This window comes from Balaenoptera ricei, chromosome 10, assembly GCF_028023285.1.
Source record: "Balaenoptera ricei isolate mBalRic1 chromosome 10, mBalRic1.hap2, whole genome shotgun sequence".
Classification (NCBI taxonomy): Eukaryota; Metazoa; Chordata; class Mammalia; order Artiodactyla; family Balaenopteridae; genus Balaenoptera; species Balaenoptera ricei.
The window spans coordinates 99,105,656-99,132,153 of record NC_082648.1 but is presented as its reverse complement, the minus strand read 5'-3'; the positions used below and the strand labels follow the sequence as shown (position 1 = coordinate 99,132,153).

At 55.1% G+C, this 26,498-nt stretch overlaps 2 protein-coding genes across 2 annotated transcripts; one reads left to right on the top strand and one right to left on the bottom strand.

Annotated features, from left to right (window-relative positions):
- Positions 1-1,056: 1,056 nt before the first annotated feature.
- Positions 1,057-9,152, top strand: CHADL (chondroadherin like). The gene is made up of 4 exons (XM_059937047.1): positions 1,057-2,721; positions 3,225-3,391; positions 4,034-4,232; positions 8,823-9,152. The coding sequence occupies exons 1-4, from the start codon at positions 1,057-1,059 to the stop codon at positions 8,847-8,849; spliced, it is 2,058 nt and encodes a 685-aa protein (XP_059793030.1). The 3' UTR covers positions 8,850-9,152.
- Positions 6,694-25,513, bottom strand: L3MBTL2 (L3MBTL histone methyl-lysine binding protein 2). Its single transcript, XM_059937046.1, has 17 exons — positions 25,428-25,513; positions 22,227-22,461; positions 20,801-20,934; positions 19,385-19,508; positions 18,520-18,599; positions 16,851-16,968; positions 16,319-16,453; positions 15,946-16,034; positions 12,912-13,143; positions 12,470-12,546; positions 12,178-12,282; positions 11,396-11,543; positions 10,911-10,993; positions 10,430-10,664; positions 9,870-9,935; positions 8,896-9,012; positions 6,694-8,445 (listed from the first exon to the last, which is right to left on the bottom strand). Exons 1-17 carry the CDS (start codon positions 25,449-25,451, stop codon positions 8,333-8,335), a joined length of 2,115 nt encoding a protein of 704 aa, XP_059793029.1. The 5' UTR covers positions 25,452-25,513; the 3' UTR covers positions 6,694-8,332.
- Between the last annotated feature and the right edge of the window lie 985 nt (positions 25,514-26,498).

Here is a 26,498-nt window from a genome sequence, read left to right as displayed (position 1 = left end):
CTGCACAGCCTGGGCACACCGCTGAACTGCATTCGGCAAGGCCTCACTGAGCCACTGGGCAGACAATCAAAGGGACTTGCCAGGTCGCCTTTCTGAGCCTGTTTCCTCTGGTGTAAAACAGGGATAACAATGCAATCTCTGCTCTGTGGAGGGGTTGGAGGCTCAGGGTAATGACAGCTTCCCCAGGGCCAAAGGAGGAAGACATCTGAGGGGCTCTGGGACAAGAGCTGGGGCTCAGTGAGTGGACAGTGTGGGACCCTTGCTCCTGTGAACACCTGACCCTTCTTCTCTCTGCCAGGCCCCAGAGTGTCTCCGTGGTGCTGCTGCTTCCTCTGCTGCTGCCACTGGGGCCAACCTGGCATGCAGCTGCCCAGCGCTGCCCACAGACCTGCATCTGCGACAATTCCAGGCGGCATGTTGCCTGCCGGCACCAGAACCTCACCGAGGTGCCGAATGCCATCCCTGAGGTCAGCAGGGCAAGATGGGGTGGGGAGGACAGCAGGAGGAGCCTGGGCTGGCACCAGTGGATCTGCCATTGCCAGGCTGGGAGGCCTTGGCAAGTCACTTTTCCTCTCTGAGCCTCAGTCTTCACATCTGTAAAATGGGAATGATAATAACCAACAACAGGGAGACATCTATTTAAAATGCTATGCAACTGGAACAAGTTAGGTAACCTATATAGATACAGCATTGAGTTAATTACAGGCCTTGTGGCACAGAACTGGGGATATACTGGACTAAGGTATGGTCTCTGTCCTATGGAGTCAAGACCTAGAGGAGAAGAGTGAAAGTAAAGGGGCAGTGACAATTCAATGTGAAAAGTGCTAGAGTAGCGGATACCCAGGCAGCTGGGGAGGAAGGCTTCCAGGAGGAGGTGTCAGGGAGCAGGATGAAGAGAATGAAGGAAACGTGAGGGGGAAGAGAGTGTTCCAGGTGAGGGAACAGCACGTGCAAAGGCCAGGGTTAGCAAGGGGCACAGGCCGTGGTCCTGGTGCCGCTCAGCCTCCCCTACCTCTCCCTGCTCAGCTGACCCAGCGGCTGGACCTCCAGGGCAACATGCTGAAGCTGATCCCCCCAGCTGCCTTCCGGGACCTGCCTTACCTGACACACCTGGACCTGCGGCACTGCCAGGTGGAGCTGGTGGCCGAGGGTGCCTTCCGAGGCCTGGGTCGCCTGCTCCTCCTCAACCTGGCCTCCAACCGCCTGAACGCGCTGCCCCAGGAGGCGCTGGACGGGCTAGGCTCGCTGCGGCGGCTGGAGCTGGAGGGGAACCTGCTGGAGGAGCTGCGGCCGGGGACGTTCGGGGCGCTGGGCGCGCTGGCCACGCTGAATCTGGCCCACAACGCCCTCGTCTACCTGCCTGCCATGGCCTTCCAGGGGCTGGTGCGCGCCCGCTGGCTGCAGCTGTCCCACAACGCGCTCAGCGTGCTGGCCCCCGACGCCCTGGCCGGCCTGCCCGCCCTGCGCCGGCTCAGCCTGCACCACAATGAGCTGCAGTCCCTGCCCGGGGCGACCTTGTCCCAGGCCCGCGGCCTGGCCCGCCTCGAGCTGGGCCACAACCCCTTCACCTACACGAGCGAGGAGGACGGGCTGGTGCTGCCCGGCCTGCGGGAGCTGAGGCTGGACCACGGGGCCCTGCAGGCCCTGGACCCCAGGGCCTTTGCCCACTGCCCCCGCCTGCACACCCTGGACCTCCGTGGGAACCAGCTGGATGCCCTGCAGCCGCTGCAGGGCCCGGGGCAGCTGCGCCGGCTGCGGCTGCAGGGGAACCCGCTGCGCTGCGACTGCCGGGCTCGGCCCCTGCTCCAGTGGCTAGCGCGGGCGCGCGTGCGCTCGGACGGCGCGTGCGGGGGGCCACGGCGCCTGCGCGGCGAGGCCCTGGACGCCCTGCGGCCCTCGGACCTGCGCTGCCCCCGAGCCGGGGCGGAGGAGGAAGAGGAGGAGGTGGCGGCCGCGCGGCCCCGTGCCCCTGCCGGCACCTCCAAGGAGAAGGCTGGGGAGGCCGGGCCCTGCCCGCGCGCCTGCGTGTGCGCCCCTGAGTCCCGGCACAGCAGCTGTGAGGGCCGCGGCCTGCAGTTCGTGCCCCGCGGCTTCCCCAACGACACCCAGCTCCTGGACCTGAGGCAGAACCACTTCCCCTTGGTGCCTCGAGAGGCCTTCCCGGGCCTGGGCCAGCTGGTGTCGCTGCACCTGCAGCGCTGCGGCATCACGGAGCTGGAGGCAGGCGCCCTGGCGGGGCTGGGCAGCCTGCTCTACCTCTACCTCTCGGACAACATGCTCTCCAGCCTCAGCGCCGCCTCCCTCGAAGGGGCGCCCTGCCTGGGCTACCTGTACCTGGAGCGCAACCGCTTTCTGCAGGTGCCAGGGGCCGCCCTGCGCGCCCTGCCCAGCCTCTTCTCCCTGCACTTGCAGGACAACGCTCTGGACCGCCTGGCACTGGGGGACCTGGCAGGCGTGCGGGCCTTGCGCTGGCTCTACCTGAGCGGGAACCGCATCACCGAAGTGTCCCCCGGGGCACTGGGCCCCGCTCAGGAGCTGGAGAAGCTGCACCTGGACAGGAATGAGCTGCGAGAGGTGCCCACGGCGGCCCTGGAGGGGCTGCCTGCCCTCCTGGAGCTGCAGCTCTCGGGGAACCCGCTCAGGGCACTGCGAGATGGGGCCTTCTGGCCCGTGGGCCGCTCGCTGCAACACCTTTTCCTGAACAGCAGTGGCCTGGAGCAGGTGGGCACAGGGGGACCAGGGGTGAGGGGAGGCAGCACGAGGCTCTACGCAGCTTGCGTTCACTCAACAAACACTGCCGCCCCTGCAGTGCCAGGCCCGAGGCCGGGCGTGGGGTCCCTGAGATGAGCCCGACCCTGCGCCTGCCCCAGGGAGCTCAGGTGTGGGCCACAGACCAGGAGGAATGCTGTGCCACACGGAGGGGCTTGACAGGGAGGGCATTGCCGAGGCCTGGAGGACGGAGGAACGTGGATCCGTGGGGTCACCTACTGTTGCACACTTTGTGGGCAGAGCTTTGCCTTTATGTGGGGGTCCAGGCACAGCAGAAAGAACCATGGACTGGGGGTCTACGTGACTTGCAAAGGGCACGTGCTTTGGCATCAACCTGGGTTTCCGCCCCAGCACTGCCCTCCCTGCCCATCTTGGGAGCGTGAGGCTCCCTCCCAGGCTTGGGGGTGGGACAGGCCTGGCAGGAGCTCACACCAGGGCCTGGCGCCTTCTTGCAGATTTCTCCCGGGGCCTTCTCGGGCCTGGGGCCCCGGCTCCAGAGCCTACATCTGCAAAAGAATCAGCTGCAGGCCCTGCCCGCCCTGCCTGGTCTCAGCCAGCTTGAGCTCATCGACCTCAGCGGCAATCCCTTCCACTGTGACTGCCAGCTGCTCCCACTTCACAGGTAAGCACCCCCAACTGAACCCCCCAGCTGCTCTCAGTCAAGCCCTGGTGCCATCTGAGCACCTTTGGTGGGGGAGGATCCTGCCAGGGCCAGCTACCCTTCCTGGGGGAGCCAAACATCCACGGGGCTTGGGTGGGCTTCTCTGAGCCTCTGTTCCCTCATCTATAAAGTGGGAATGAAATCTGCCCAGCCTAGTGGGGTGGGACCTAGTAAATGTGTGTGAGCACTTTACGTCATGGCCTAAGAAAGCAACAAGAACCGTGGAGTCTGGTGACCTGGGCTCAGATCCACCTCTGTGACTGACCATCTACCTTTGAGGCATGTGGCCTCTCTGTGCCGGTTCCTTATCTGGAAAGGGGATGATAGCGATTGCATCCACCTGGTGGTGGTGGTAAGAATTACATTAAATTAGATAGCTTATGTAGATTGCTTTGAACAGCGTCGTCTGGGTCTTCAGCCCGCTGTAACTGTTTATTACTGGCCCCCTGTTACAGGGGGGGGATTGAAGGTTGAAGTGACTTGCTCAGGGTCACATAATTGGTGAGTGGCCGAGTCCCACTGCCCCCAAATCATTGAGGACCTCTGCGCTCTCCTCAGGAAAGCTCAGCATAGCAGCTTCCCCGAACCCCCTCTTCTCCTCAGGTGGCTCACTGGGCTGAACCTGCGCGTGGGGGCCACCTGTGCCGCCCCTCCCAGTGCCCGTGGCCAGAGGGTGAAGGCTGCAGCTGCTGTCTTTGAAGCCTGCCCGGGCTGGGCTGCCAGGAAGGCCAATTGGACGCCGGCCCCCAGGCCTAGTGCCCGGAGGACCCCCATGCGGGGAGGACGGCAGGGAGCGAACAAGGTTGGCCGGGGGCAGGTGCAGGGAGGCCTCGCTGGGTGGGTCAGGTTTTAAAGCCCCTGGGGTAGGAGGGGTCTGACTTGTCTTGGTCCCAATTTCATGAGGTTCTAGATCTGGGCAATGACCCTGTTGCTTCCGTTCAAAAATGTCTATCCCCCTCTCCTTACCTCCTCCACCTCTGGGCTAAGCCGAGTGGGTTTGTAAGGAAATGACTGCCCGCTATTTCATCCCACGGGACAATGGCCTTTCCGGTTAAGCTGCAGCATCCCAGGACCCTAGGTATCCATGAGAAGAACCCCACAGTGACTGTTACTGCTGGATCGCTGTTGATTCAGCCCATTCCCACCTGATCTTGGGGGCTCGCTCATCCCTGGGGCGGGAAGAGCAGGAGTGCAGGTGTGTGGTTGGTGCCACGGGTCGGACTCCATCACCCCCTTGACGTTAACGTTTGCTGTCCGGACAAACCCATTCACACTGGAACGCTCAGTTGTAGCAAAATCTCGCAGCTTCAGAGAAGAGTGGGCAGGACATGGGCACCCCTCCACGTGGGGACCCGTGCTGGGTGGTGAGGGGACGTAGGGGAGGCAGACCTTAGAGGGAAGCCGTGACCAGAACAAGGGGTGCTCTGGGAAGGAGGGGAGAGGGCTCTGCCTGCCTCTGGACCTGCAGCTTGAAGAGTTGGGGCACTTGGAGACCATCAGATGGTGTTTGTATTAGTTCCCTAGGGGTGCAGTACCACAAACTACCACAAGCTGGGTGGCTCAGAACCACAGAAATGTATTGTCTCACTGATGTGGAGGTTAGAAGCCTGGAATCAAAGTGCTGGCGGGGCTGTGCTTCCTCTGAGGCCTCGAGGGGAGGGTCCTTCCGTGCCCCGTCCAGCCTCCGCGGGCCCCAGATGTTCCTTGGCTGTGGCAGCACAACCCCCGTCCCTGCCTCCACCGTCGCATGATGTCTTCCCGTGTCTCTCCACATCGTCTTCCTGATGCATGTGTCCAAATTACCCCTTTTTATGAGGACACGAGTCATTAGATCAGGGCCCACCCTAATGACCCCATTTTAACTGGATCACCTCTGTGAAGACCCTATTTCGAAATAAGGCCTCATTCTGAGGTGTATCTTCTTTGTGGGGACTTAATTCAACCCGAAACAGTGTTCGTTGTGGAGGTTGGCTGGGAGTGAGGAAGAACCCCTAAAAAGACCCCAGGCTGAAGGTGAGCATTCGGCCTTAGAAGGGAGACCTGGAACCAGGGTCAATGGCGGCGGCCGTACTCAGCGAACGCTTGGGCGGCACTTTCTGCCGGGAGTTGTGCTGATGAACAGCACCGGCGTGGATGCTGAGCTTGACTCGGGAGCAGCAGCCCTGCCGGGTTCACCTCCAGGTCAGGACTCTCATTAAAAGACCCCCACGCCAATCCCACATTGTGTAGCTGCGACAGGAATGGGGCCTCGCGGGCCACCCCATCCAACCACCCTTTCTGACATGGAGATATGCCACCAAACGGGCTTTTTCTTTTTACTTTGTTGAAGGTGGCAGCTTCCTCCCAGGAATACCAAGGCATCGAAGAAGGATAAGGGCCCTGAGCCCTGGCAGGGTGTTCTGGGCTGGGGGGCTTGCCTGGCCGAAGGCACCTGGCAGACGAGCCTGGGTTTACTCCCACTGCCGTCATTTAACAGTTGTCAAGCCACCAAGTTACTGAACTTTAACGAGTCCTCTTTCTCTTATGTGTAAAATGAAGTCAGCGTGTCCTCACAGGATTACTGTGAAGATGAAGCTGTGTGAACGCCTGTAAACTAGTGCCTGGCATATGAGGCTATCACAAATGGTAGTTCCCTTGCTTCCCAGCCCTCAAGCAGAGCTGAGGGTCCAGATGGGGTGACAGTAAAGGAAGGTGCAGGGGGCTTCCTCCGATGTTTGCACGTGGCCTAATCTGCACCAGGGAGCTGCTGCGGGCTGTCAAGCAGTGAGAGCAGGGAGTGGAAGTGGTTCTGTTCTTTAGGATATTTCCCAGCCATCATGTGGCCCCGCTGCTGTGAGACTTCGAGACCTTTAGTTCCATCCAAGGGCAATTGAGGAACAAGGTTCATTCTGTGCCTTGAGCTATTATGTCCCAGAGGTCAACACTTCCATCTGTGACAAATTAACCTCTAGGTCCCAGCAACACGTTATGTACACTTTGTCACATACTTGCTGAGGGCACCTTTGTGCCAGGCACGAGGGGCACACGAGACTTGGGCTTGGGCTTTCTGGAACCTGTGGTTTTGGGAGGAGAATGGCTGAAACATAAATAAGGAGAATATAGCATGTTGTTGCTATGGAGACGGGGAGCTCCGGAGATGACAGATGACACTCACGGTTCTGCACTCTTCATGTGTGAACTCACCCAGTTTTCGTAACTGACACCGTTGGGTGGCGTATCAGAATGCACTCTCGCTTAAGGAACAGGACGCTGACAAATTGGACTTCAGCAAGAAAGGGATTCAATGGTCTCATGCAAGTTAAGTATGGGAGGCCAGTCCAGGCCGGACCGGCAGCTAATCTTGCCCTCCAGCTCTGCCTGTCGTGCTCATGGCACCTGTAGGCTTCACTTCTCCGTTCAGGAAGAAACAGCTGAAGGCCAAAATGCCATGCAAGTCCTGTTGTCCTAGAAGCTCTTCAGTCAGAACTGGATCCATAAGGGCAAGGGCATCGGGGATGATGAACTATTCTCAGCTGCGCAGTTTACCCTCAACAAAGGCAGAGCTGAAGTGCACACACATGCCACCTTCCTCCCCTGGGGGCTGATGCCACTGACTGACCCGTCACCACTCAAGTCTGGTGTGTGTGAGATGGGGGTGGGGTCAGGTACGGCCCCTCTGTCCTGGGACCTGTCCCATCCTTGGTCGTCACTGTGTTCCACATCTAGTCATGTTTTGGGGAATTCAGGCTGCAAGAGGGTGCTTTCTGGGCCTGGTTTCTATACCGTGTGGGCCTGCAGAGGGCCTTTAGAAAGGGAGAAAGGATCAAGTTCTCTTTGAACTGACAGGAAGTCAGCTCCCCTTGGGCTGGTCACCCCATCTCTGGGATGACACCCAACAGCTGGGTCCTGAGCACACCCATGGTCAGCACCCCATCTGGCAAGCACCCGACAGTCCAGGGAGCCGGATTCCCACCCGGCACAGCTGCAGCCCTTAAAGGGGCGACACAGGGACCCACCCTGCTGTGCTGTCTCTACCCAAACATGTAGAAGGAAAGAAAAGGGCTGAGGACAGTGCCTGCCATCACCTTAGGTTCCAGGAAGAGGGTCTCTTGAAGAGAGGATGGATCAGAGGGAGGAGACAGTTTCAAAGGAGACTAACTGGGAAAAAAAAAAAAGCTGAAATTTGGGCAGATGCTAGATGAACTTCTAGAAGGTACTCTAGAGAGAAGGGGATTCAAAACATGTTACGGAGTTAAGGACATGAACAGTGAGGAAAACGAGCCAGGAAGAGTGTCCCTTCCTCCAGGAGCTCCTCCAGGGCCACCTCAGCCAGCAGGGCTGACCGCCCCACTCTGTCGCGGCCCTGTGACTTTCCGGCAAGGCCAGACCCGTCCCTGGTTAACAGGGGAATGAAAAGGACAGGTCCTAGCCCCGCTGGGCTCCAGAGCAGGTTAAGTTCAATGCTGGTGGCAGCCTCCCTCTCAGGGGATGTGTGTGCTCGTACACACACACACACACACATACACACACACACACACACGCACGCTGAGCTCATTCCCCCACCAACCAACTTGTCCTCCAGTGTGCGGCCCCTCACCCCTGGCAGTTGAGGGACGTGGTGGGTGTGGATGGAGGCTGGTAAGAACTTCGGTAACTCCAGCTGGAGAGGGAGCTGCTCACAGGGGAGTCTGCGGGTCTCAGCAGCCCTAGTCGCGCCGGCCGTGCCCAGGATGGGGCAGAGGCGACAGGGCGGGTCTGGGAGACCCTGGGTGTTCGTTCACTGCCCAGCGCCCACAGCACCAGGCGGCGGCATTCACGCAGAAAGGCTCAGTCTCCAGAGTCAAGTGGGGTGGAGGGGTGCTGGCAGTCGAGGCACCCTGGGCTGGCTGCCAGCTGGGCGGCCGGGCGGGCAGCGAGGAAGTCTCAGTCATCTGTCTCCTGTTTGATGTTCTCGATGGGAACGGGCAGCTCTGGACTCGCGGCCTTGTCAGGCGTAGCCACGTCGAGATGCTCTTCCTTTACCCGCACGGTAATGACTGAGGAGGAAGAGAGGTGGGGGGCAGGGAGAAGAGAGTGTGCATGTAACTCCGGGAAGGGCGCGGGCTCAGGGTCTGGGGAAGAAATCAGGCTTCCTACGGACGGGCCCTCAGGACATGGCAAGGGGAGCCCCTTCCCCCTCTGCGGGGGCAGGCAGCACAGAAGGCCTAGGGTCCCGTCACCCCAGCCGGGCAGGCTGGCCACCCTGCCAAGCACATGAGCTGGGGCGGAGGTGGAGAGGGCCGTGCGAGACGCTTGGCTCCATTCAGAGCTGGGGGTGGGTGTCTGGGAAGCCCTCCAGGCCCGGTGGTCTGAGAAGGGTTGCTTGGTGCCCAGAAACTTCCCTTCAAACTTGACTCTACTCTTCTGTGCCCAGGTGGGGAAGGAGGGGGTCGGCCTCTGAGCACCGGAGCCGCCCCCAACCTCGACCCCGCGTGGGAGGCTCTTACTCTCATCAGGAACGGGCTCCGACGAGATCTTCTCTGCCGCCTGCAGGTCGTCCTCCAGCAGGGGCTTCTTGGACCCCTGTCTGAGGGGCCGGGTCTTGGTTGGTGGTATTCTTTTTCCTTTGAATAAACACAGAATTAAATCCGGGATAGGGATGCATCCACGTGACGCACGAAGGCTGGGTCTTGCCCAGTGGTCAGGCAGCGCAGTAGAGGGGAAAGTGCCAGTTTGGGAGGACAGAGGCCCAAACTCTGACCTCAGCCCTCGGGGCTGTGTGCCTGAGGCTCAGAGGCTGTCTCCAGTAAGGGATTAATACCCACCTCCCCCCACTCGCCTCCGTGGTTGTTAAGCTTCCCTTTTCTGATCCTCGCTTTCTTCATGTCTAAGGTGTGATTCCCAGCCCTACACTTCGAACGGCACAGGGTCCTGCCGCTTGGTCACCTCCACACCCTCACAGCATCTTAATCCTGCCTGGGGACCACATCTGTTTCCTCTTTGTCCCCTTCAGGACATCCTCTTCTCTGCGTGATACCACGTCAGGGAGCCCACCTCACCGCGCTGGCCTGCAGCTCAGCTTGGGGCCTGCTGAGAACGGCCTGTCGGTGGAGAGGTCCCCAAGCTCGGTGGCCGCCCTTGCTCCCACTCCCTGGGGGTCATGAGGCAACTACGACAGCCTCAGGGAGCAGCTTCCATCCGTCTCCTTTCGTACCTCTTACTTTCAAACATGGCCTCTACACATGGCCTCCCTCCACCCCAAATACAGTCTCTTGTCTCTTTTCCTCGGTATCCTGACCATTGCCAGAGATGAAAGACTTATGCTCCGGGTCCCTGAAGACACAGGGTGATGGATGGGCCCGTGGGGCAAGGGGTGGAGAGGGCGGGACCATGAAGAGCGCGACTTAGGTGGCGACGCCCCACCTCCGCTCCCAGGGACACAGGCTCAGCTGACCCCAGGCAGCTTTAGAGCATCACTTACTTTTCTTCCCAAACTGTTTCTTTTTCTTCTTTGTGGCCTCTTTGGCTTTCAGAGGCGTGGTGGGCTCTGTTGTTGAAAGTATGGACAAGAGGTGAGGAGAGAGTTCTGAGAGGACACAGGCTGTAGGCACACCCCAAGACACCTGTCCGCCCCTCACTGGCCTCCCTGACACGGGGGACGCCCCCAGAAGGAAAGCCAGAGCTGGGCAATGAGAACGGGGAGGGGGCTGCGGAGAGGGACGGGACAACAGCTGTCCCTTCTTCCCACCCTCATCACCAGGGCTCTCGGAGGGACCTAGGGAGTTTACCTGGGTGCACAAGGGCACGCGCATATGACAGAGTGGGCAAGGTCAAGGAAGGAGCTCTGCAGGCCAGAGGGAGAGGGAGACAGAGCAGTCAGGGCAGGGAGGGGAGACAAGGGCCACTCTTTTCTTAGAAGTGGTCCAGGAGATTCTCGATCTCGTGCCAAAGAACAAGGTGGGCGTGGGGCAGGGGCATGGCTGGCAGGAAGGAAGAAGAAAAGGGAAGTCGAGAGCCCCGTAGGGCCGCGAGAGCCCAGACCTGTGGCGACGGGCGGCTGCAGCTGGTAGCCGGTGAGCTCGCACCAGCCGACGGGGTAGATGTCCGGGGACTCGCAGTCCACCCACTGGTCGTACTCGCTGTCCCAGCCATCGAAGTGGATGCTGAGGAGGCGGTGCACCACCCGCTTCACCGTGGCCACACAGATGAGCCGGGGCTCCATGAGGTCCACGGCCTCCAGCTTCATGCCCACCTTGAAACCATGGTTGGGGCAGTCCTGGGGGAGGGAGCAGGGCTGAGCATGCCTGCGGGGGGGGGGTTCCTCTGACCCGTGATCCCACTGCATTTTGTTCCCAGGCACTGGCCCTTTTGGGAAAGGGACCGGCTGAACCGTTCAGCACAGCGCCCATGTCAGAGTTTGGGACTTCTCCCCTGAAGTGGCGGACCGTAGTAGCAAAGACTCAAGAAAAGAGAAGGGGTTGGGATTGCCACCGCTGGCAGTGGGCAGGGTTGGTCTCCTCACCATGTTAAAGAGTCTTGATGGAGCTGCTTTCGCCTTGGTCTTCTCCAAGTAGGTCTCCCAGTTGAAAGTGTGAGCCTCATACCCTGCAGGAGTGGCAAGTGTAGATGAGGAGGGGGGAAGGGAAGCGGGAGGGAGTTCCGGACGGTCTCCCAGCGCCAAAGGGGCGCCTGCAGCTCGGTCAGGACCCCCCCAGAGTCTCCCCAGCAGCCTTCTTCCCTCCTCCCCAGGCTGGTACCTGCTCTAGGACCATGGTCCTGTTGCACAAGTTGTTCACTGACCAAAGGGACAAGTGGGAGCTCTGCTCACCGAGCTACATACCGGCCATGGGGCCGAGCCAGCCCAGAGTAAGGGCTAGTGGGTGACCCTGGGTAGCTCTGTCACCTCTCCAATCCACTCACAGACTTCAAACTCCAGGGGTCTGGCTTGGCCAGGAACTTGGGCCAGTGGCCTCACCCTGCTCCTTCCAACTGTAAGGCTAGTCTTGCCTTTTGGGGGTGTGAGCTCAATGTCATTCTTCTGGCAGAAGGTGGCTGGGAAGATGGCGTGGGAAGAGGCATGGTAACAGAACCAGTCTGAGCCATCTGTGGAGGGCCCCCCGTCCACACAGATCATCAGGTAGCCATCCAGGAGGACCTAGCAGGTGGAGGGGAGGAGGGCAGACAGAATATGGTATCCTGAACTGCACCCCCATCCCAGGGTGAGGTGATACGATGGGGATGCAAGGTGGATGGATCCGACCAGAGCCGGTTCTCAGCCTTCCCCGAGCTGCTTCAGAGCACTCAGCACTGGTGTAATCCACACTCGTGAGATCATTTAGCCTCCTCACTAGATAGCAAATGCTGTGCCAGCAGGAACTGCATCTGTCTTCTTGTCAGTGTGTTCTCAGTGAACACATGGGCCCAGCCTGGAGATCTGCCGGATGGATAAATCAGCATAACTCCCTGGAGTGCCAAAGGGTGGCTGTTTGCTCTTCAGGCTACAGCAATAACAGAGGTTTTCAGTGAAGTCAGCCTGGCTATGGCTTGGCTAGGCCAGCACTCAAAGGAGATGGCATGTGGCAGCAGGAAGGCCTACACCTGACCCAGGACAGGCTCAGGCCAGGTGTTCAGTAAGCACCTGTCCAACGCACCTCTAACCCTGACACAAAAGCAGATTCTGACTCTGACACGAAAGCAGGTAGCCCAGGAACAGCCAGAACTGGGAAGCTCTGCCACCTCCATGCCTGCAGAAAGCCATACTGGAGGCTGGAGGGCTCCCCCAGGCTCACCTTGCAGATGGTTGCCACGCAGATGTTGCCCAGATTCAGGGGGTCAATGGCTTCCAGTTTCATCCCTTCCTCAAACCAACCGCCTTCCGTGTAGACAGCTCGAACCTTAAAGGAACGGGGCACTTGGGGAATCTCCGGGCTGGCCCAGGGGAAGATGGGAAAGCAGGCCTCATCTGCCATCAGCCTGGGAAGGAAGCGGGGAGGGAAAGGGACATCCCAGGGAAGAGCTGGGGTCCGCAGGCCTGGAGTGGACCTATGGCCAAGGGGACAGTGCCCAAGGGCTGTGCCTCACCTTCTTGAACAGATAAGGAACAGCATCACAGTAGATCTTCCGGAAAGTGGGATGGTGGGCCATGTCGCTGCGCCTCTCTTTTAGGGAAATGGCAGAGGGAGGAAGGGAGAAAAGGAAGTTGAAGCTGCTAACAGGGCCATCTCCACGCCTCCCCCAGAAATGTGCCCCCTGGACCAGAAGCTCTCTGTAGGAACTATTCAGCCCTTAGGACCCAGACTCTTCCCACATCACATGGAAAGGATGTGGCCTGTAGCCTCTAGTTCCAAACCAATTTTTAACACTTCAACCTGAGTATCCTCGGTCAAGGCACTCAACCTCTCGGGATACTTGGTCAAGTCCTGCCATCCACAGGGTAGAGATGATCGCCTCTACCGTGCAGCATGGTTGTGGGGTGTAGAGATGTGCCCCCCCAGGCCCACGCTGGCCAGGGACTTCTGCTAACCTGACAGCTTGATGCCATGGCCGACACGCCTGGACCAACCCACTGGGTGGATCAGGGGGCTCCACATGTGGCACCAGAAGTCATCATCGCTGTCGCCATCCTCGTAGAGGAGCCGCAGGCGACCCCCGATTACCGTGTCCACCACGGCCATGCGGGTCCGTGACACCTGGGACTTGTCCACCACCTCCAGCCGCATGCCCTGACGAAAGGGGTACTTCATGCTCTCCACCATCTGCAATGACATCAGAACACAGGCCTGCTGGGGTCATGTGGACCCTCCCACCCACCTTGCTGTTCTGTCCCTTAAGAGTAACCAGAGGATGGGGAAGGTGGAGGGGAAGCCCCGCAAACACTGCGCCAGGAAGCAGGGAGATGAGCCCTCCTGTCCCGCCAGGTTCAACCCTGGCTCCCAAGTCCCTAGGGTGATACTGATGACATGATTTTTACAACGTGTGCACCAAAATGCCAGTAAGTCATTATGATGGGAATTACAGATCGCTTTTCAGACTAAGGAAACAGGTGCCCCAGAGTGGTCACGTGACTTACCCGGAGTCACACGGGCTCGTTAGTGCCAGAGCTGGGCCGCAAATCTGGTTGTGGTGTCCAGCTTTGTGCTCTTTCAGGGATCTGCACTCTGATCACACGGGTACCCCACTCCCCTCTACCTTCTGGCCCCTACTGATGGCACACACAAGCCTCGCATTTAGGGAACTGAGTGCCCCTTGCCTCGATACATCGAATTTCAGCTCCAGCCCCTCTGGGCTGCAGCTCTGAACGGCTCTCATAGCACCTCAGTAGTGACGCCTGCCCCTCTGACGCAGCAAAGGACAGTGACCAAGATGTCCACAAGCTGCTCTAGAGCCCTGGTGGTAAGGCCTGGGTGAGGAGACAGGAGATTCTTTGTCTGCTGTGACTTTGGTGCTGTCCTGCCGGGGGTAGAGGATGGTTACGTAAGCTCTGTAGGGCTTTTCCAGCACCAGGGCACTGCGGGCTCAGGGAGAAGCATCCCAGTCTCCACGTGATGGGGGCTGAGCAGTGCTATTCCAAATCCCACCAGGAGGGGGAGCGGCTCAAGGGTCACAAAGCAGCCACCAGGACACAGATCCTTCACCCTCAGCTCAAGGGCTGGAATATACCAGGCCCATTAAGCAGAGGGAGAGACACAGGGTGAGGCCTGGGCTGGGGTCCCTCTGGGCCGCCTCCCCGCCGCTGGCCTTTCCTGACAAGCTCCTTTCCTCTGTGCCCACCGGTGCAGCCCACGACCCGACAACGTTTTATTGCCCTCGTTTGTTTAAGGTCACGCACTGGAACTCAAGGTCTGTAAAGGCAGAAGCTAGGTTTGAGTCATTTCTATTGTACATTCTCAGCTCCAAGCCAACGTTTTATTGCCCTCGTTTGTTTAAGGTCACGCACTGGAACTCAAGGTCTGTAAAGGCAGAAGCTAGGTTTGAGTCATTTCTATTGTACATTCTCAGCTCCAAGCACAGAACTAGGCACGGAGGTAGTGTTCAGTTGATGTTTTTTCTCGACAACGTACACACACACACCTGACCTTGGCTGATGGGCATTCAGTCGAAACATTTACGAAGCACTTACCATACTGCGGAATTGGATTACCATATAGGGATTGGATTTGGATTTGAGCTCCCTCCACAGACCCACCCCTTCTATCCTCTCCACCCCCCAATCTTCAGAGGCAGCTGCTTTTGTACGCGTGCCCTGCAGGGACTGAGCACGTGACAGCTAGTGTGTGCTTGCTGACTGTTCACGCAGAGCCCTGCTCTGCTACCCAGAATCAAGCTCTTTTTAATTTAAGCAGAGATGAGGCCACCTTGACACTCGTGGTGGCCTGCACACAGCCATCTGCCTCATCCTAACACTAGGGCCAGCTCATCTTCAGTCGCCAACCCTGTCCACTGTGCAAGGTACTATGGGAAATATAGGAGAAAAAGCTTGCAGCTTTGTGGAAAAGACTATGACAGTTAACAAAATATAGAGAGATGAACAGCAAATGAGTACTACCCAGTACGTTCAAATAAGGGAAAAACTGTTTTTGAGGTGCTTGGAACCATTACTCATTGAAGAGCAGCTAAGGCCCACAGCGCCAGTGTTCTCGCCAGCCTCCGGGGCCTTGGGTGAGATGGCCCCGACTGCCCCCCCACCTGATTTCCCACGGCTGGCTTCCATGCCCGCCCACACCCTACCCATCAAGGTAGAATCCAAATGCCGTCTTCTCCACAAGCCTCCCTCAATACCTGCTCGTCCTGAGGCCACAAGACCAGTTCAGCCACATGTCACGGTGGTACCTGCCCTGCATCCCCCTGGCTCGCTGCTCTGATGCTTACCCAAGCAACATGAGAACAACACGTGTGGGCATCCGGGTCAGGGGCCCCAGAGACCCTAGATGAGGCCCAGGCACCTGTGGGAGCAAGCCGCACAACGGCAGGCTGGCATCCACAGGGGGACGAGCCTGTCTTCTCTGCGTACCTTGTGGCCCCTTTGGATTTTTACCACGTGTATGAGTTTTTATGTCAAAGAACTAAATAATTTTTAAAAATTAAAATGAAATGCCACACAGATGATTCTGAGGCACATCTCTGGTTCAAAATCAAGGCTATTTTATAACTTTTCATGGGTGTGACTTCATTTCCTCTGCCAGACTGGACGGTCCCAGATGGCAGGGTCCACATTCTCCATATTTCCAGTGCCTTGTATACAACAAGTACTTAATAAAATCTATTGAATGAACGCTCCTGAAAATGCTATGAGCAAAGGTTAAGGATCTAGAAGAAGAGATGGCAGACAAAGCAACATGATCGACGCGGCTGGACCAGAGTCTGAGCAGGGAGGAGGCTGCTAGGCCGGGAAGGCAGACGACACCCACCATCCATCCTTCGGAAATCTGGAGCCGCTAAGATTGCTAAGCAAGGGAGTCTTAGAAAAAATACTCCAGTGAATAGCACAAAGGACAGATCAAACGGGAGAGGGGCAGGAAGGAGATCAGTTAGGAGACCCACAGGGCTCACTGCCAGACCTTGATATGGAAGTCCACGGGAAGCGTCCTGGAGCCCACCAACCGTTTCATGAGGTAGCCCTTCCAGTCGGTGAACTTGGCATGGATGGCTGCAGAGACAGAGCAGAGCCCTGAGTACAGACTGACAACACTGCCACTGGTGGGGCACCAGAGCTGCCCCAGAGAGCAGCAGAGGGGCCTAAATAACTTATTTCTGCCTTTCCAGGCCAGCAATCACCATCTTATAAAACCGGACTCCCCCAACTCGGACCTGCCAGGGGGCCTCTGGGACAAGGCAGGACAGGAAGCAAGGAGGCAGGTGGGCTCTGTTCTGGTTTAACTGCTCCCAAGGGCCCCGCAGGAACCAGGACAGGGAACGTTCTCGTCAACTCACTCCGCGGGGGCACCAGGATCTTGCTGTTGATGGCACACCAGCCGATGGGGTGGACATCCACAGTCCCCAGGTTGCACCAGAAGTCGTGGCTGGCGTCATTTTCGAAGCCTTCATACCGGAGCAGCACCCGGTACCCTGAGAAGAAGGAGGGAGAGGTGTGCTCTTAGGCCTTCGCTCTTCTCCAGCCTAAACAGGACTTTTGCTGCCTATTTCAAGAACTCCTTCCACAACAGCCAGAGTAAAAAGAAACCCATGCCACGTACTCGGAAAGCAGTACAGCGCAGTAGGGAGAATTTTCTATAGCCTGATCAACCCTGGAATGAACTTAAAAAATGGGAGTTTCCAAACTCGCCAAGCTCTGTGGTCCCCGCTAAGGTAGGCAAGATAGAAGAACAGCAAGAAGGGAGGCAGAAGCTCCAGCAGGCGGGTTTTTGTGTTTGTTTTATGAAGCCGATTTCTGCTCCACCACTGCCTGTCCATCGGGAGATGCCACTGCCCAGCCCGACCCCGCCTCGGCCGGAGGAACACCCACCTGCCGCCTGGATGACCGAGGCGATCCAGTACACGCGGCTGGGGAGCACAGCATCGCTGTTGAGCACCTCCACCTTCATCCCCTTCATCACATCCTCCCACTGGTCATAGAGTGGGACCTGTAAGGGGGACAGTGAGCCACCGGGGCTGGCAGAGGAGAGTGGCTGGCTGAGGGGCCTCGCGAGTCTGCGTCCTTCCTCCTCCGCCCCTCAGCGCCGCCCCTCACTCCCTGTGTGTGGAAGGCCAGGCCGGGGACCAGGGATGAAGAGACGGGCAAGACGTGGGGGTGGGGCTGGGCAGAGACCCAGAGTCAGACGGTCCTGGGTGCTCAGCTCTACAGGGCCGCTCCTGGCTGTTACCCTCTCGGGCACACCATGGCTGTGCCAGCCTGCGTGACAGTCACGCCACCTAGCAGTTCCTCCCCCTCACCACGTGCCAGGCGCCATTCCCAGCACAAGTAGCACCCCTTTCAGTCGTCATTCAACCTGGGCCGTTAGGAGCACGACCCCTGGTATCGCAGCTGTCACCAGGCTGGCTGTCACAGAGCCGGCTGCCCCCCGCTGCTCTGGCCCGTCCTTTCTCCACCTCTCCTCCTCCTGGTAACACGCCCCCGACAGCACTGGACTGCTTGCGGCTGCCTCCCCAGTGTCTAATCCTTACTTTGCTGCCAGTGGCACTTTGGGTCTCCTTTGGGGAGATTCTCCTTTTTTCCTTCTCAGCCCTGGTTTCAGCCCATCAGTGTATCCCATTCCATCTCCCTGGCCGGAGGGATTGGGTTCATCACAGAACCCAGAAGCAGTTATACTGCTCAGGCACGTTCAGGTAGGCTTTTTACAGAGCGTATCGAGGCAGATATATTAGTGCAAGTATGATGCAACTCCCCGCAATGAAATGCCTGAACTGCTAGAGAATTCAGGGCAACAAAGAGCTCCCCCAACTGGGAAAGACGCGCACCTTCACTAGCAACCAGACAGGAGAGGAGGAGTTAAGCTGCATGGAGGACCAACCTTTCCCTGATCAGCGCCCTCCCCAGAGTTTAGTAGCAGCTCAGAAATTAGAGGCTAGGAAGTGGGTTTAAAGAGGCCTCCTCCCGGATTTCCTGGGTTTAGGAAATTGGCTTGAAAGACAAGAGCGCTCCCTTGGTTTCTCTCTGCACCTGCAGGAGACCACCGCTCAGGCCTGCCTGCTAAGTTCTTCCGCTCCAAGCCCAGCCCTCCAGGTCTCAGCCTTTGCTGTTTCTCAGTGACAGGGAGTCGGGGAGCCTTTAGCAGAAGGGGCTCCAGGAGGCATCCACATTGGCCTCCCGGGAACCAAGGGGCCCAGGGCAGTTCACAGCACCAAGCTTTCAACGGGAAAGCACTAAAAATGGGAGAAAAGGAGAAAGAGATTCTCAAAGTTTGCTTTTGGATATCAAAGCACAAAGTGCCATTATGTAAATAAGCGAAGTGGGGAACCTCAGAGGGGCTAGAAGCTCTCATTGAAGGTCTGTGGGAGGACTTTCTGAAAAGAAGTGGACAGAAAGGTAAGCTGGAGGGAGCGGCAAAGCTGGGCTTCGAGCACCCAGACCTCACCCTGTTCTCTCCCGGTGCTGACGCTGTGAGGCAGGTGGGTGAGACGGTGGCAGCACTCAGGACCCCTGCCCTCCCTCCCCTCATCCCCAGGGCACTCACGTGTTTAAAGCAGCTGACAGGAGCAGCCTTGTAACTGTGATCCTTCAGGAACTTGCCCCAGTCGAAACCCAAGACCAGCGCTGCGGGGCAAAGAGGGAGAGGGTTAAAGGGTCGAAGCTGGGCGCTCCGGCAGCAGCCATTCCAGGACCCCGGGCCTGAGGGCAGGGGCAGCAGGTCCCTTCCTCACCCCATACCTGCCCCAGCAGCAGCCATCAGGACGGCGGAGGGCCTTATCCAAAGGCTGCCAGAGTCTCAGGAGTAGAGGAAACACTCAGAGGAAAATGTCTCGTCTTCCTTCCCCAGAGAAAGACGGAAATTCAAAGACCCTTGGGCTTAAATTCCTCAGACCGCCCCCAACCTCTCATTGGCCACAGCCAATCTAAATGGGTGGGAGGTGCACACACCTAGGCCCCTCCAACCCTTGAGGCTGGGAGCTCAGTATCGGTCAGAAACTCAGACCATGTAGCGCAGTCGCTTCATGCCTACATTTGCTCAGAAATAGCTACACGAGCTCAGAAAGAGAGAAAGGTTCCTCCCTTATCCCATCACCCTTCTTCAAACAAGATCTGGGTCTCCACTGCCCCAGGGAAACAGAAGCCAGAGAGCTAAAGGCAATGCAAAACAAAAGAAGCTAATCCTCGGCTTTTAAATTATCAAGAGTAGGGGTCCTGGCAATTTAAGAGTGATTGAGGGATCTTCTGGGGGTAATTTCACAATTACCAGGTGAGGAAGATACAATCCAAAGCAAGCCTGGGCCGGCACTTTCTAGCTGGCCACCTTTTCCAATCCTCGCTCCTTGGGGGGCCACCCCAGTCCTGGCACTGCACCCAACCTGCTTCCTGAGCACCAGTCCCTGCAGTCTTACCGTCCTGCCCTGTTGGTGTCCCATCTGCGAGTTGTCCTGTCCCTTGGGAATGGAGGAAGGCTCCAATTTTGGCAGACCAGGCAGCTTTGTGCAGGACTTTGGCCTTCTTGGTAGGTGGTTTTCCCTGGAGGGAGGAGACAGTGTGTAGCCTAAAGGCTAAGAACAAGGCTCTGGATTTGGACAGGTTTAAATCAGGCATCGGTCCAGTTAACCTCTTTGGCACTTCAGTTTCTTCATTTGTAAATCAAGATGATAACAATGATAATGCTTAGCTCAGAGGGGAGTTGCAAGGATGGGGGTTGCCGTATTGTGCCCACACTCAGTAAGCACTTAGCTATTGTTCAGCTGGAGAGGGGCGGGGGATTGGCAGAGCCACAGGCAGGGAGGGGCACATTTTCTATCTTTTAAGCCCCGCTTCTGCCAGGAACCTCTTCTTGGTGTCGTCAACTCTCAGCCATCTCCTTCCTTTGGTGCTCCTACAAATTTATGGCAGAGAATGGGCTTCAAAGGGCTTGTGAACTGAACCATGGACTCTCTCTAGAACATACATGAATGTTCTAGAGAGAGTCCATAGCTTGTCGGGTGCTCAAAGGCATCCTCCCCCAAAGTGAAAGGCCACTGATCTGGTCTGTAATTTGTAACTTAAGTACTGATCAGAAAGGCCCAGAGAATTTATTAAAGAGATCAGTGAAATAGAAATGTGGGTTGAGGGAGTTCCCTGGCAGTCTAGTGGTTAGGATTTGGCGCATTCACTGGTTCAGTCTCTGGTCGGGGAACTGAGATCTTGCAAGCTGTGAGGCGTGGCCAAATTTTTTTTTTTTAATTTGGGTTTAAATTCCACACAGACCTGGGGCCAAACCCTGGCTCTTCAATTTTATTTGTGTACCTCTGAGTAAGTTAGTAAAAATTTTTGAGCCTTTAAAATTGGAATCTTTAAAAATTCATTTTTTAGGGGTCACTGGTTGGACTGAGAGTGCCAAGCCCATAGCAAGTATCCCCAAACTATAATTATAAACAATACCATTATTAGCTCACTGAGAAGGACTTTTCTATGCCTTGACTAAAATCTGCAAAATGAGGGAAATAACAGTAACTATCTCACAAAGCGAGAGACAAAGTGTATGAGGCACTAAGCAGAAGAGCTGGCACTGCGACCCCCATAAACATCAGGCTTCACAGGACAATCACCTGGGGAGCTCGTTAAAGGCCCTGTGTCCAGGCTACACTCGGCCCCAATTAAATCAGAATCTTTGGGAACAAGACCCAAGCATCAATATTTTTTAAGGTTTGCAGGTGACCCCAACGTGCAGTCAAGTTTGAGAACCGGTGCTGTGAAAACACAAGGCCAGTCTGCTGACTGTTCCTGTCTCAGCACCCAGGGCCCCAGGAAGGGTCTTCCAATTGATGGCCTCTCACCTGTAATCTAGCCAAGATACTGGCTTTCTTGGAGTTGGAGGAGTAGCTCCTAGAACAGGAGACGCTGCAGAATCTCTTGGTCTTGGAGAAGAAGGCTTCCCTTGTACCCACGATACCACACATCTCACAGACAGCTGGGAAGAGAACTTAGCACATGACTCCCTTGATCATCACCCCAAATCAAACAAAATGATGGGCCCTTCAAAACCTGGGGCACTGCATTCATCAGGTGAGTCCCAGGCCCCCTAAGGCTGACAGAACTGGAATAGAAGGAGGCGGTTTTGGCGTGTACCCCTGAAGCTCCTCAGCACCCCTTGGCTGTATGTGTCAACGGTGGGGCTAAGGAAAATCCACGCGGATGACTGGGGAAGCAGGTGAGTGTTGGAAAGTTTGCAAAGAGGAAAATGAGAAGAAAAAAACGTACCCATATCATTTAACTTCTGTGGGCCTATTTTTTTCTCATCTATAAAGAGACTGAACTAGATCAATGTTTCATCCCTGATATCACATCAGTCACTTGAGGAGCGTTTAAAAATGCCCAAGCCTGATTCTAATTAACTGGTCTGTGGTGGGACACAGGCATCTGTGGTTCGTTAAAAGCTCCCCAGGTGATCCTAATGTGCAGCCAGGTGATAGCACCCCTGGGCTGGATGGTCTCTAATAGCTCGTTCCAGTTCTAAAGTTCTAAGATTCTAAGAGAATGGCTGGAAGAAGATAGAAGGGAGAAAGATAAAAGAAAGGAGAGAAAGGAAGAGAAGACAGGATGAATGGAAAGGAAACAAGTGGCAAAGAGTATTAGATTCTCCTGTTCTAAAGAGTAAAGGGACCAGGGGACAGAAATGTCATCACAGACCATCTAGCCTCCCCATTTTCACAGGCAGTCCCCACACTGGAGGCCCTGACACAGGGGTCCAGGAGCTGTGTAAGCATCACATCTCTGAAGCCAACTGGCTTCCAGATGATTCAGAGGAATTCTCATCTGCCTACCCCTACCCTAACCCTCTAATCCGGAGGTCACTTTATTCTGTATTTTCCCCCCTCTCACTTCCAACCCACAAGCTATTTCTTGTCCCTTCCCAGATAGTAACCAGATGACTTTAGGTGTCCTATATTCTCAATATGTAGAGAACAGGACAAACGCAAAAGAAGCACCATGTTAATGACTGGCATCTAATATGTGCTGAATAAATATTAATTATAAGAAAGAATGAAATCACAATTTGAAATCAGACTGCAGCAGAGGAAATGACCCTTGGGGATACTTGGGGTGCCTCTGCTCTCTCCCAGGGCCTTAGACATCTGACCCCTTAGACATCAGATCAAAGAGCCCTTCACACCTGGACAGCTCTGCCCACCTGGCCTATATCCCCCTCTTCCTCCACAGCCTCTGAAACCTCCCCCTCTTCAGGGGACACTTTGAAGGCACCTGGCTCAGAACCACTGCCATCCAAGGAGCGGGGAGTCCCAGGGCTAAGCAAATGCAAGGGGGAGGTGGGCAGCTCCCCCGCTTCCCGATCCTCATTTTCTGCTTCACTTGACTCCTCGAGATAGGAGCTGCTCTCACTGCCCACACTGCTGTTATAACTCCGGAAACTGTCGTAGCCACCAAAGAGCTCCAAATCATCGTCTTCCTCTTCCTCCTCCATTGGTTCTGAAGTCTCCTAGTGACACAAAAGTAGGCAGAAGGAATTATGGTTGGCTTAGTGTATGGGAAGGGAAGCTGCAGATCTGCTGTCAACTCCCTTTCCAGTTCTTGGTCAAGTCAACACTTTTGGGCCAAGTGGCAGGCAGAATCAAATACCCCTTTTGCAAACACCAGGATCATTACTCTTGTTTATACATTTCTCAACTGCAAATCAGAAGAATACCTAAGGGGCTTCCCTGGCAGCGCAGTGGTTAAGAATCCGCCTGCCAATCCCAAAAGGTATTATTCTACCACTTTCTCTGCTGCTCATTATAGCGTATTAGAATGCAGGTTAGTCAACATAATTTTAGAAATAATCTTTAATCCCAACTAATATATTTAAGAATATAAATTGTTCATAAATTATGATACCTTATAATTAATAATATATTGTTTGCAATATCCCTTACAACTGCTCACAAAGCCATGGCTGAAAACTGCTCCTAGCAGGATGAATATAATTGCACATTAAATTTGTATGTAAATATGTAAATGAGGCATAGTACCACTAGGCCCATTTTAAATACTTTTTTAAAAAATTTATTAATTAATTAATTAAAAAAAAAAAAAAAAAAAAAAAAAAAGAATCCGCCTGCCAATGAAGGGGACATGGGTTCGAGCCCTAGTCCAGGAAGATCCCACATGCCGCAGAGCAACTAACCCCGTGCACCACAACTACTGAGCCTGCGCTCTACAGCCCGCAAGCCACAACTACTGAACCCACGTGCCACAACTACTGAAGCCCTTGCGCCTAGAGCCCATGCTCCACAACAAGAGAAGCCACCACAATGAGAAGACTGGGCACCACAACAAAGAGTAGCTCCCGCTCGCCGCAACTAGAGAAAGCCAGCGCGCAGCAGTGAAGACCCAATGAAACCAAAAAAAAAAAAAAAAGAATAAGAATACCTTAGCAAGACAGAAAACATGTATTAGGAATTCACCAAGGTCCCTCTGTGGAATTTATAAGTGATGACATTTTACCATAATTCAAACAGAATACACTGATGTGAAAATATCCTAAGCAAAGTGCCTCATGAAGACTTTCTGGGGAAGATGTATTTTAGAAACTCATTCTTCCCCCTTCAGCATATGTACACCAAAGTAATTTCAACTCAAAAACAACTTAAGGGGCTTCCCTGGTGGCGCAGTGGTTAAGAATCTGCCTGCCAATGCAGGGGACATGGGTTCAGTCCCTGGTCTGGGAAGATCCCACATGCCGCGGAGCAACTAATCCCGTGTGCCACAACTACTGAGCCTGTGCTCTAGAGCCCACGAGCCGCAACTACTGAAGCCCGCGCACCTAGAGCCCCCGTGCTCTGCAGCAAGAGAAGCCACCGCAATGAAAGGCCCGCGCACCGCAGCGAAGAGTAGCCCCCGCTCGCAGCAACTAGAGAAAACCCGCATGCAGTAATGAAGATCCAATGCAACCAAAAATAAATAAAATAAAATAAAAAAAAAAAACAAAAAAAAAAAAACAACTTAAGTCAGACAAAAGTTAATTTGGGGCCCAGACTGCCCTAAAGAGGATTTCGGAGGCAAATGACATGCTAGCTATAGCACTGTGGTATATACAATAGCTTTGGACTCAGCTCTGATCCTAACTAGCTGTGGGTCCTTGGGCAGGTCATTTAACCTCTCTGGGTCTCAATTTTCTCATCTATAAAACAAGAAAAATATTTGGCTCCAGGATGTGGAATGTAAATGAGATACTGTATATAAATCTACCTGGCATGTTGTAGAAAAGGTGTGAAGAATTTGGGCTCTAGGCCAGGGTTCCAATACCATCCCTACTGCTTACTAGTTACTACCATCCCTACCGTATGACCTGCAGCAGGTCAATCTCAATGCCTCAATTTCCGCACCTGTAAATGAGGACAATTCCACCTATTTCATAGGCTTTGGGGGAGGAGTAAGGGTTAATACGGGCAAGGCACTCAGAACAGTGACCTGCACACAGCATGTGCTCAATAAATGTTGGCGATTATTACTGGTTAAAAGCATGGGCTCTCAAACCAGGTACGCCTGAGTTTGAATCCAGGATCTTCCACTTATTACTTGTGTGATTTTGTGCAAGATATTTAACCTTACTGCTCCTGGTTTCTCCATCAGTACAATGGAGATAATAACAAGCCCTCTTTAGAGGACTGCTGTGAATGCTGCTATGACATGCAAAGCCTAGTTCCATTTCCAGCAGTTAGTGACAGCTCTAAAACTGTGAGCTGTCATTCTTACTCTCCACTGTATGATTATTTTCCTTTACCCTTATAGAGTTTTTGAGCGATTCCACTTTATATTTACAACTATACATGCAAATGTGCTAGGAAGGAAATTCAAATATAAGGTGACCAGAAGCCAAATGATTAAAGGATGCGTGGGTTATAGGCGGTGGTAGAGTGGAAAAAGCAAACCTGGTAGAGTTTTGGAACTTGACGGACTTAGTGCCCATCTCCTTCACTTTACAGCCCTGTGACCCTCCTGGGGAGTCGCACCACCCCTCCAAGCCTCAGCTACCTGAACCACGAAAACGAGACACTGGGCTGTTGAGTATATTGGGAGATAACGCACGTGAACGCTCCGGACACGGAGAGTTTATTAAACTTTAATCATCCCTTACTTCCCACCAGGATGTGACAGGCCTCATAGTCCCTAAAGAACACCACCATGAGACAAGGAGGAGAAGGAAGATTCAGGAGCTCCCAGATTCTGAACCCGATTCCCCTTCCCCAGGCCAGGGAGGCTGTTCCTCCCTCAACTACTCGGCCCCAGCAGAACCGGAGCAAAAAGAAACGCCAATCGCCTCCGGCCCTGCTCAGCGTAACTACCTGTTTATCCATCCTTCCACCCTCCACCCTCCAGGCGTCGCTCAAAGGCCTAAAGAAGGGCCCACCGAGCGGGGCTCTCGGGGTTCCCTTTCCCAGTCACGAGAAGTCCTCTCCCTCTCACCTCGACGCCCCGGGGCTTCTCCATGAGACTTAACACAGTTTCTTCAACCGTCACCAGGTGCGGGAAGCCATATTGGCCTCGCTGCTCTCTCCGAGAGCACTCATTGGCCGCCTCCCAGAGCCGCGGGCCAATCACGCTGCAGGAAAGAGGTAAAGCCGGTTCGGCGCTCCCCTGTGCCCCTCCTCCCCGGGAGAGGGGTAAGCCGCGGACGCTTACGGGACTTGTAGTTCCCCTGGGTGCGCGTGAAGTAGGAGGCGTTGCTATAGCGACGTGAAAATCCCCGGGCCCTAGAGTTGCGGCGGCTCGCGCGGACTGTTCTCGTTTCTCCACGCCAACCTCTTGCTATCACTCCAACTCCATTCTTCATTAAACAGTTATTGAATACCTAAGATACGTACTGTCCAGGCGCCAGGAATAACCTCGCACTCTCCCTGATCAGAAATTTAAGGTGCCCTAGGGCGGGGATGCTAGCAGAGAGACTCTTTTCCGGTTCAGGCAGAAACTGGAATACTCTTATGCCCAATGCTGTAAATGTCCCGCATGCTCAAAATCCTGCAGAACTCCCTCTTACATCACCATCTCCTGAAAAAAAACTCAGATACGTGGCTCTCTGCCTCTTTCCTCTTGTATTTCCCACAACCTCCTTACACACTCGGAGTTCTAGGTGCTGTCGTAGAGCTTTACAAACATCTCAAATCAGGGACAATCAATCACCCTTTTAAAGATGAGGATGGACTTCCCTGGTGGCCAGTGGCTAAGACTCTGCGCTTCCACTGCAGGGGTACGGGTACGGGTTTAATCCCTGGTCCGGGAAGTTCCACATCCTGCAGTGCGGCCAAAAAGGAAAAAAAAAAAAAAAAAAAAAAAAAAATGAGGACGATGAGGAAACAGTGGCTCTGGGTTTAGACACTTTCTAACATCACACAGGATTGGACTTTAAGATTTAGTCCAAATTCTTTCCCTATGCTATGCTGTACTCTAATTAACTGAGACTCTAACTGTAATAAGTGGGGCTCAACATATGTTAAATATATTTCTAAATTTGAGGTCCACCAGTAATATGTGAAAGTC